The 11,847-nt window shown below is 41.5% G+C and overlaps 1 protein-coding gene across 1 annotated transcript; it reads right to left on the bottom strand.

Moving 5' to 3' along the window:
• Positions 1-2,331: 2,331 nt before the first annotated feature.
• URM1 (ubiquitin related modifier 1) lies at positions 2,332-10,176 on the bottom strand. Its single transcript, XM_088453487.1, has 4 exons — positions 10,068-10,176; positions 6,955-7,036; positions 5,414-5,462; positions 2,332-4,572 (listed from the first exon to the last, which is right to left on the bottom strand). Exons 1-4 carry the CDS (start codon positions 10,174-10,176, stop codon positions 4,504-4,506), a joined length of 309 nt encoding a protein of 102 aa, XP_088309613.1. The 3' UTR covers positions 2,332-4,503.
• Between the last annotated feature and the right edge of the window lie 1,671 nt (positions 10,177-11,847).

Raw genomic sequence — 11,847 nt, 5'->3', positions numbered from 1 at the left:
AAGTCATCTATGCAGCAATTGTTCATAGTTGCGAATAATAGAAAAAAATTAAAACAAAATCTAAGAAATATTACCTTTTAATTTGTTAATATTTGAGGAAAAAAAAAAAAAAAGGATTGCCGCTCGTCCATATACATTTACAATGTAATATCAAATCATTTAATAAACCATTATAATCTAATTTATCATAATTATTCTGAGAGGAAAACGGTCTGTAGCACTAAACACGAAATAGAATTAGAGTGTGAAAAATTAGTTATATTGGGATATTTAGTGTCGATGATTCATCGGCGGCTTCTCATTTAGTAAAGAGAAATAATTCAAGGCAAATGTTTATGATTTATACTAATCAACTAAGATTGCAATGAAAAAAAACACAGACGGAGAAGAATACAATTATTTTAAGCACCAGCTGACTTTAGACATGCTGACAGTTACATATAAATCAGTATGCCTTGAGTATTGGTAAGCAATGGCTACATTTCATATATAATCACCGGAGAATGAAGTCTGCAATCTTCAGGTAAAATACTACAGTCCCCTTTAAGATCATCCCCTAGGGATATAGTAGTTACTAAAGAGCGGGTTTTTAGAAGTGGAGATGTTGACCATAGCAACCAATCAGCTTCTACGTATCATTTATCTAGCACCTTCTAGAAGATAATAGCTAGAATCTGATTGGTTGCTATGGGCAACATCTCCCCTTCCATAAACCCGAACTTTAGTAAATATAGCCCTTAATGCCAAATGAAAAGCAAAGGAAGGTGCAATAAAATCCTTATATTGCAGTGTGGTAATGATGAAAACCCAGGTTTGTTTATAATAAAACAAAATGGAGGACGATTAAAGTTTATGGTCTTCTTTGATTGTAAAGCAATATTGCTAGCTAAGTGACACCCCGTTCAGTCGGTATGTGGGAGTTAGGCACATCGTTCTATAAAGCACCCCACGTCACCACAGCAATCACTACACGATAACGGAAGTCCCATAATACTACACATTAGGAACAGCATCTCCTCGCTGAGAACAGGGCGCCGAACTCCTCTTGCTGCGAGCAGTTTTCAGGAAAATTTAATACAACTGAAACAAATTTATCAAGATCACCACAATTCAGACCGGTGAGACATTGATAAATGACCTTCAGCTTTTAAAACGCCCCTGTAAGCGGTAAATCAACGGCAAAAAGGCACCGAGGGTTTTTCTTTTATTCAGTAGGGAAAGAGAGGAGAGTAAGATATAAAGAAAAAGTCTAGGCTTCCAACAAGCTGAATTTTACATGGCCCTGTGTACTAGAACATGAGATCCATCACTGAGGGAACCATTTAATAAGTACATGGCTGAAAAGTTGCGTAAAGCAGGAAACCCTCCATGTGATGAATAGGCTGCAGTTTCACGATCCGCCATTATTGTACTACACTGTATCTAATTAAGCTAACCATAAAAAGTGTAATGCAGGGGCTTTCGTTATTTTATTTTTTGAATGTGTAACTTTTTGGCAGCAACTGACATTTAAATAACATTACATAGGATGAAAATTAACCACATATATATATATATATATATATATATATATTTTATTTAAATAAATATTTGGAAACACATACAAAATAAAATGCAGCAAAATTTGACATGTTATGTTGTTTTTTTACACCGTGCAGTCTATGGGAATTCATTGTGCTTCACAAAACATTGGCGTGAATTCTAGACTAAGGGGTATTGTATTTAGTAAAGTGCAGGTTTTTAGAAGTGGGGATGTTGCCCATAGCAACCAATCAGATTCTACTTAACATTTATCTAGCACCTTCTAGAAGATTATAGCTAGAATCTAATTGGTTGCTATGGGCAACATCTCCAATTAAAAAAACCTGCACTCTAGTAAATATACCTCATAAGATGCATACACACAACGATTTTGTTACCAACGATTTTATGAACGATTTTCTGTCAGATTTTTTAAAGTGTAATAAACGATTTTTATGAACTACAAAAGATTATTGCATATTCCCTTAATGAAAATAGTTGAGTTGACAAGTCTGACTGAACTACAAACGTGAACGTGCATGAGCGATTATCGTTCAACTCAGAAAGTGAACGAAAATCGTTGTGTGTGTACGCAGCTTTAAGGTGCATACACAGACGATTTTTTGAACGATTATCGTTAAATGATAATCGTTTGAAAAAATCGTTCACTTTCTGAGTCAAACGATGAACGATTATCGTTATGTGCGTTCACGTTTTAAGTTTTTACTTTGTAGTTCAGTCAGACTTGTCAACTCAACGATTTTCATTAAGGGAATATGCAAAAATCGTTTGTAGTTCAAAAAAATCTTTCATTACACTTTAAAAAATCTGACACATAATCTGACAGAAAATCGTTCATAAGATCGTTGTGTGTGTATGCAGCTTTAGGGGTCTATTTACTAAGCAGTGCTAGGAGACACAGTAAAATGAGATACGGTACCAGCCAATCAGCTCCTAACTGCCATGTCACAGGCTGTGTTTGAAAAATGACAATTGGGAGCTGATTGGCTGGTACCTTATCTCCTTTCACTCTGTCTCCTAAAGGTGCATACATACGTAACGATTTTTTGAACGATTTGTCGTTAGCGACGTCCTTATCGTTCAAAAAATCATTCAGTTTCTGAATTATAACGATGAAGGATAATCGTTCATGCGCGCTCCCATTTGTAGTGATCGTTCATCGTCCATTTCAGACTGTCCAACATAACGATTTTAATTGAGGGAAGGAACATTTTTTTGTTCATCGTTGTAAAAGTCGTTCATTACACTTCAAAAATCGCTCACTTTTTCATGGTAAAATCTGACAGAAAATCCGACAGAAAATCGTTGGTTACAAAATCGTTACGTGCGTATATGTACCTCAACAATGCTTCGTAAATAGATCCCTAAGACCCTTACATTACAGGCTGCAACTAAGGCATGTGAGCAAACACCTAGTTATACAACCACCCTTTCCTCTCTGCAATAGACGTGTTACTATTATAGGGCCCCCTTATTACAAAAACAAAACGTCACTGAGACCAAATGCATACACTGACTACTAACACTGTATGCAGACAGACATATTGTGTTAGCTGTACCTGTGCAACCACTCAGTGGATGTATTCTGAGGGCCTTTAATGATACCATACATATTAACAGCCAAATATTGACGTTTAAAGGAACGGTTAACCCTCTCAACGGATGAGCCTCTTGGCCCATAACCCAAATTTACTGCTAAGGAACTACCATCTATCTAGGCCGCAGGAGCTAGTGATTCTGTACGACCCTTGCTGCCAGTGAGCTGTCATGCATCAGCGACATTCTATATCCCAATGAATTGATACGAGATTCGAGAGCAGTTTTTATTCCCCTGTTACAGCAAACACTGCAGCAGGCAGGGTGAGGGGAGGGACAACGATGCAGGGAAAGAGAGCCTGGGAGAGACACAGAGTCGCTGCAATTTATGTATCAAGGCATTGAGCGAATTCCCTCCCTGCAGACGAGCATGTTGCTTAGCTGGCACGGCTGAGCAGCATAGCGGTTGATGGCTGTGAAGCAAAAAAAAAGGCAAGGAGCTGCAATTACACTCGGCTTCCAGGATTATTTTCTCACCAGTTCAGTAAATCAAGATATTACAGCACACCTAATGAATCTACTGATCAAAATGTCTGTACTGCAATGCAAAGCTGGCACAGCCTGCAATCAGCGGGTGAATGATGTATTCAGTGAAACGCGTCGCTAGGGTATTTTCCCACCTGGGTTGCTATAACCTAGCATTGGACAGGTCACGTTTCTCAACTTCATGAAAGGCGCCTCTGTGTGCCAAGCACAGTAAAGAAGGATTCGTTAGTTATGCAGAATAATTTAGGGGAATAAGACGTGTGGGTTCGGACCACGCAAAAAAGTCACGTTATAGATCTTAGTGAACACTCATCTCCTACACACCGAGGTGGCAGCTATTTTATGGTCTACAGTTATATTCATGAGAATTCACCTATTATTGCCCCATGCCTCAGTGATGCCACCGGTTTAACTGAATTAACAGATGGCAAAATGGCTGCCTCCAAAAGTGTTTCGCCATGTAAAGCAACAGATAAAAACGACAACTGGTCTCCAAACGCTTCAGTGGAAGTTGACACTTGAGGACACAGTGACTCCATACAGACGGCTCCTGGTGCTTGGAAATAAAATCAGTTTACTTTAATTAGGATTCTCCCGGTGTAACTGACATGTTTTATACAGCCGCCGGTAAACAAGTTGTCCAGGATGTCACAAAGCGGATGGCTCTGACCTATTAGTTTGAGGACGGAAACATAACAGGAGCCTTGGCAGATAAAAAGAATCATCTGTATAATCCCATATGCACATACATGATTTTACTGTCATTGAGCAACACATAAACATGTTCTTTACAGATTTAAAGTCCTTTTACAAAGATACGCCATCAGAAGGAATCCCGTTGTATGTATTGAATGGTTTAATCCAGATCACCAGGCTTCTCTATCCACCGTGTAATGTTGAGATAAATACAATGTTGTCTTGTTCTTTTAGCTCGTAATCCAGCTCGCCCTGATGACATGACAGGAAAACACACGCATATTATATATATATATATATATATATATATATATATATATATATATATGAGATTTAAGAAAGCTGGTGCACAGGTAACGATATAATAATTACAGCTGTAACCCATAGCAACCAGATTCTAATGGGTAATAGTTCAGACGAGTCTCTATGCGTTCCAGATCCTGCACCAACTTTCATGATTCAGCTATTATCTTCTAGAAGATGCTAGATACATGTTAAGCAGAATCTGGTTGCTATGGGCAACTTCGCCACTTCTAAAAATCAGCACTTTAGTAAATATGGTTGCCATGGGTAACAATGGATAAGAAAACAAAAAAACAATCGCTTTATGGCTAGACATTTCCTGCACAAAATTAGACATTTTAAAAAAACAAAAACAAAAAAAACCTCCCATTTACTGAAATACAAACGTTGAAAATTTCCACAAGATTATAATTGTCTTTTTTTGTTCCAAATAAATATAAGTGTCTGTTTGCCGATTTTATTTAATTTTTTCATGTAGCCCATCATAAGCAAACACAACTGAATAAAAAGGTCCTCCACAAATTTGGTTAATGTGGATTGTTTAAAAATGTGGGGGAGGGAAAGCCTTATTGTGTCATTCTTTTATGTTATACTGCACTGCCCACTGCAAAGGAGCATGAGGGCCAAGTTTTACTTACACCGTATTCATAGACACAAATTAAAATACATTTCTGTCCCAAATGAAGTAAATTAAAGGCAACATGCTGAAGATTTAGCTATGCTATGTCAGGGAGTCTTTATTTAGGAGTAAATTAAAATGAATGGCTGAAAATCCTTGTTGCATATTTACCATTAATTCCCAGTCTGCATCATTAATGAGCACCAGTATACCCGGCCGCCTACAGAGAGGAGAAAGACAGATGACAGTTTACCACATGACTGGACATTTCAAAATGGAGACCTAATATCTCACGCAGGGAGAAAAAAGAACAACAACTTTGTTTTCAGATGACGAAGATGGCAATGGAAAGTATTTGCAACCAGCATTGTGCCATGCCACATCCACTTCCCTCATAGATGGTATCTGAAATACATACTGTACTCTAATAAGACCATTCATGCACATTATTAAAGGAGCAAGAACTATGAAAACATCTAATGGTGTACCAGTCAGCAACAAACACGGGAGGCAGACATTTTGTAGCCTGAGACACTTTATGTCACACTGCAGTCCAGTGCTTTTCAAATCCAGTCCTTGGGAAACACTAACAGTGCATGTTTTCCTTATCTCCCTGCTGGAGCACGGGTGTGTTCATTTCTGACTGACAGGTTTTAAAAGATCCACATGTGGTTCTAATTATTTCACTTGTGATTCTGTGAGGAAACCTGGAAAACATGCTCTGTTATATCCCTTTTCCACCAAAATTCTGGGTCTGACCCGGAGTTGGAACAGGGTTCCTATGCGGATCAGACCCGGAAGTTAGCCGGCGCCGACTCAGGATATTCCCGAGTCGGCGCCGCTCACACCGCAGTCAGGTCTGCATAGACCCTGCTTTTCCGGCGTGAAAGTGGACGCTTGGAGATGACGTCATCTCCAAGCGCCACTGAAGCTGGACCAATCGGCCGGCTTGCGGCACACTGCAGGTCATCAAGACCCGGAGTGCGCCGTACACACAGCAGGGTTTCACGGGCTACACCCGTGTTAAACCCTAATTACCTGGGTTGGATTGCCGGCTCACTCGACCTGGTGATCCAACCCTCACCCCTTTACACCAAGGAGCTGCCCGGGTTAACCCTGCAATAACCCGGGTTTTAGCTCCGGTGTAAAAGGGGTATTAGTGTGTTCCGAGGACTGGATTTGAGAAGCACTACTGTAGTCTATCAAGTCCCTAGAAACTAATAGCATAAATGAGGAATTAATCACTTTGTATAAAACTGCCTCATGCCTCAGTGGCATCACTAGTTCATAGTGCTTTGATGGGCTGAGGTTCAGCCAACAAAATGGCTTCCTCCTCTAAGTGTAGTAAATGGGTACCCTTTATTTACCTCAGAGATACCGGAAACCAACAAATATATATTTTCTATGTACTGTGCATGTAAAAATTGAATACATTTTACTGTCCGAGCAATAGAATTCCTGCAAGCGATGATAAAATGGAGGTTTACTGTCCAACACTGCAATGTTAGTATAAGGAACCAGCATGTCAGCAGTATACAATTAATAATATGACGGTACGTACTGATATAAATATTTATGGCCTTGATGAAAGACATTAATCAGTACATCATCTGGTCGCCCAAAAACAAATTTTCAAGTGAGTAATACATGAGACTAATAAATAGTGATACAAGGCTTCTATGCACGCCATATGTGCTGTCTGTGATACTTACACGGTATCACCTTGAATAAACAGCTCAGGTCTCTCGTTCAGTAAATTCTCTTTGATCCAAACCAGCAACTGTCTGACGTCCCCTGACAGAGATAGGAACATGGTTACACGCCGGGCATTTTGTCCCATGAATATAAACTTGATATCACTAACTTCTGGTCTATCACACATATATTATTTAAATAAAAATAAATAAAAAATAAAAAAGTATCTAGGGCAAAGCATATTTTAACTATATATAAAGTAACCATGCCGGTATATGTCACACAAAGCACTCCGGGTCTGATTCAGTACTGCATGTAATACGGCCGCATTGCGCAGTCTGACATAAATGCTAAAATCCGCTCGTACCCAGAGGTGGCCACAGTTATGCGAAAACACCGCTCCCCATCTATCCGCTTGTGGAAGTAGCCGCCATCACTGCCAGCGCGCATCGGCACCAGCCCTACCCTTGCTAAGAGCGAATCGCCTGAAATAAGCCAAATCTCTGAGCAGGCACAAATCTATATAGCCTGCAATTCCCCTTTATTCTACATGCAAACACCCAGTTTCGCTCATCAAGCTGAGGGATGCGTACCACGTCCGTATGGTTGCTCACGGTTGTGTATGCAGCTGCTGATACGTGCGCGGTTGCCAAAAATCGCAAGATCTTTTTTGCAGAGTGGAATGGCGTGCAAGTCTCAATCAGGCCCTCTGTGTATTCGTAAGATAATGTAAGTGTAATGCCAATGGGGACAACCAAAATGCACGTACATATATATATATATACACACACATATATATATAGGAATTAGAGCAAAAATAAGGGGGTGCAACATCGTGCATCAAACAAATAAAACAGTTTTATTGCAATCCATACAATGAATCCAAATTAGCATGCCTACCAAGTCTTGCGGTATAGAACACCGCAGGTCTAACAAGTATGAAACAGAATGACCCGGCTAGTCACCCAAACGTCTCCAGGTTTCTTTCCGGCAACTGGATCATCAAAGAAGGTAACGCACACATACATATACACACGGCTTTATATAAGTGAAAATAAGAGCAGCAGACAAATGTCGGCAATGGCCAGCACAGAAGGTATCCTATCAATGCCACCAGCGGTCTATCGCACTTGCATATGTCATGGATGGCTGCACATGCAGCAATGCCGTGTCCCCGCAGCATGGTGCACTGGAGATGACGCCCACGCTGCGGGGAGGGTAATGAGCTAGGCTACGTGCGATGGGAGAGCGGCGCTGGTCACTGCAGGGTCAGGATGCAGGGATCCGAAAGGCTCGTTCATCAGCCTGACTCAGGAGGGTCAGGGAGTTCTGCTTGGTTCCCACACGCCCACATTCTCGGTCCAGGGAAGCTATTGTATAGAGGGGTTACCATGGAGAGTCCGGCATCACTGCACTTCACCCATTGTTCTGGGAAGGGGCCATTCCTTCTGTCTAATGAGTAACCGAAGTCCTATTAAAATGTTGTACTACAGTACAACCCCGTGCAGTGAAACCCCCGACCACAATGGAGGCGTTATAATTCTCTGGTGCAGAAATCGGAGATTTCCTTTAGGAGTAGACACTCAGGTTATTTATTCTTCTGCCCAGGAGTGTGAGCGGCTTGCTGTGCGCACACAACGTTCATGCAGAGTAGCTCTCCCGTCTCCCTGTGATCCCACCTAAAGCATCTCATGACACAAAGCTCAATGCTCCGCAAACATAGAAGAAAGGATCACATGTATCACAATGCCGGGGAAGATGTAAACATTGCCGCAGATCAACTCCACCCCTTCACGGCAGTAGGTAGTGCACCCTTTGGCAAATTAACGTTACCAGCAAGATCACAGGCCAGGAAGCCAGGCTAGGAAAGGCTTGGTATAGATCCCAGAACATGACAGTGACATCAGCTGAATGTTGGGGGGGCCTCCTCAGTCCTCGGCTCCCAATCCAATCTATTCGGAGTGTCGACCCACCACCAAATAATATGCAACAACGATGGGAGAGGCAGAAGATGACACCTTGCTGAGTCTATGCCCTTATATATTCAGGCTGTTCTGGGAACAAATGGGGATCAATCTCAATGAGTGGTCGTTCAGGTTGTCGAGTCCACTTTAATTTTATTACTTCTCAACTTCTAAGACTACGAGGTAGATTTACTAAAGTTTCTACAAATGAGGTGTTGCTGTTGCCCACACCATCCAATCAGATCCTAGCTACCATTTCTCTATTGCATTCTAGAAAATGATAGACATCATCTGATGAATTGCTATGGTGCATCACCACCACTTGTCTGTTTGACAAATCTACTCCTATAAGTAGAAAATAACAAACGTCTGGAAGGGTTTCGCACATTACCTCCATAGATTATCTACACTGCCTCGCTCGGGCCAGAGAAAACCCTATAGAGCTCACGCTCCGCCAGTGAGAACCTAGATCAGTGGGTGGGATTGAGAGGGATCAATACAAAAGATAATAGGGCTGCAGGAAAACTTCACAGATGTGTTGACTCTTTGTTTAATTAACCAGAAAGTGGTTCTTTTGAAAAGCAATTTCGCACAGGGGGGCACAGCGATGAGCAAACAGTGCCGGTCAGTTAGCAGGAGGGGGGGGCCACAGGAACAGCTGGCATCGTCTTACATGTGATATGCATCCTAATCAGTTTAAATGGTTCATACCAGCGCCCACCCCCCTTCTGTACGCAGTATCCTGACAATAAATTCCACAGAAACGGCCAAAGATCTCGGGGGACGAAAGCTGCAGAGCCGGTCCTCATAAGTTGTCCTCTACACAACCTCCGTAATCATGGGTCCCAAATAAACCTTTACTGGGGGGGGGGGGGGGGAGGGGAAGGGAGTCTGACATCACACTACTAACTTAATTACATCACTTGTCACATGGCCCAGTGCACACATTTGTGCCCATCTCCTCCTCGTGGGCGCATGCCCGTGTCTTTGGGCTGATTTTCCATGCAAAAAGGAGCATTTAGGCACCGTTCAGATAGAAGGGACCATAACTGGGAAGATAAGCTGGTGTGTGTGTGTGTGTGTAGGCTGTTTTAATTCATCTACAATCCTTACAATTCCTGTATCGCAAGGTGTATTCCTACAGCGTCACTTTAAAGGTTACTCACAAGGGACTGATCGAGCGGGCAAGGTCACATGATGCTTCTTGATCCCCTGAAACAGCAGCTCTGCGCCGCCTCTGAAATAAGATAATAAAATCATGAGATATGGTGACATGCCTTCCACAGAGGAGGAGGGGGTGTAACACGCACACACAGCAAAGTGCCACAACAGAGCCTGCAGCAGACAAAGGATTCCCCCGCAGGCTCCTGCAGGACACGGGTCCCCTATTAGCATTTCTATGTCATGCTCTCTAGGGTACGAGTGAGAAGTAAAACAAGCTCCATCCCTAGGGAAGGCGAAGCGACCTGCAGGTTCTATATACTCATTTGGATAGAGGGTGAGCAGCTCGTCTCGTTTTCGACAGGACAGTAACACAATGAAACCAAATGCCAAGTTCAATAAGCAGAGAACTTACAGGGGAAATAGCACTAGAAAAAATAAATAAATATATAAAATCACATTGTTAGTGGATATCAGTTAGTTAGCTTGTATGCACCCTCCTGCAGCTTTTACTAAATGCATTGGTTTTGTAATGTTGTTAACTTCCTTCTGTTCTTTTCAGCCTTTCATTTATATCATGAGACTGCTTTCTTCTGTTTCAGCCTTGCCTTTATATCATGAGACAGCTTCCTTCTGTTCTGTTCAGCCTTGAATTTCTACTAGACAGCTTCCATCTGTTCTTTTCAGCCTTGCCTTTATATCATGAGACAGCTTCCTTCTGTTCTGTTCAGCCTTGTATTTCTATCACTAGACAGCTTCCATCTGTTCTTTTCAGCCTTGCTTTTATATCATGAGACAGCTTCCTTCTGTTCTTTTCAGCCTTGCCTTTCTATCATGAGACAGCTTCCTTCTGTTCTTTTCAGCCTTGCCTTTCTATCATGAGACAGCTTCCCTCTGTTCTTTTCAGCCTTGCCTTTCTATCATGAGACAGCTTCCTGCTGTCCTTTTCAGCCTTGCCTTTCTATCATGAAACAGCTTCCTTCTGTTCTTTTTAGCCTTGCCATCATGAGACAGCTTCCTTCTGTTCTTTTCAGCCTTGCCTTTCTAACATGAGACAGCTTCCTTCTGTTCTTTTCAGCCTTGCCTTTCTATCATGACAGCTTCCTTCTGTTCTTGTCAGCCTTACGTTTATATCATGAGAGCTTCCTTCTGTTCTTTTCAGCCTTGCCTTTCTATCATGAGACAGCTTCCTTCTGTTCTTTTCAGACTTGTATTTCTATCATGAGACAGCTTCCTGCTATCCTTTTCAGCCTTGCGTTTCTATCAAGAAACGGCTTTCTTCTGTTCTTTTTAGCCTTGCATTTATATCATGAGACAGCTTCATTCTGTTCTTTTCAGCCTTGCCTTTCTATCATGACAGCTTCCTTCTGTTCTTGTCAGCCTTACGTTTATATCATGAGAGCTTCCTTCTGTTCTTTTCAGCCTTGCCTTTCTATCATGAGACAGCTTCCTTCTGTTCTTTTCAGACTTGTATTTCTATCATGAGACAGCTTCCTGCTGTCCTTTTCAGCCTTGCGTTTCTATCAAGAAACGGCTTTCTTCTGTTCTTTTTAGCCTTGCATTTATATCATGAGACAGCTTCATTCTGTTCTTTTCAGCCTTGTATCTATATCATGAGACAGCAATTTCCTTTACTTTTGATGACTTGAGATACAACATTAAAAATGGCCACATTAAAATAAATACCATTATTCACAACGTGCCTCAAAAGTGTCCCTAGCTGCTAATAAGCACAGACATTTACTACAGCTCTGTTCAGCTGATGGTGTGTCAATGATACATGTA

The sequence above is a fragment of the Taudactylus pleione genome, unplaced genomic scaffold, assembly GCF_031769625.1.
Source record: "Taudactylus pleione unplaced genomic scaffold, aTauple2 ptg000579l, whole genome shotgun sequence".
In the NCBI taxonomy this organism is placed as follows: domain Eukaryota; kingdom Metazoa; phylum Chordata; class Amphibia; order Anura; family Myobatrachidae; genus Taudactylus; species Taudactylus pleione.
Note: the sequence above shows the minus strand (reverse complement) of the source record. Positions and strands in the feature narration are given on the sequence as shown.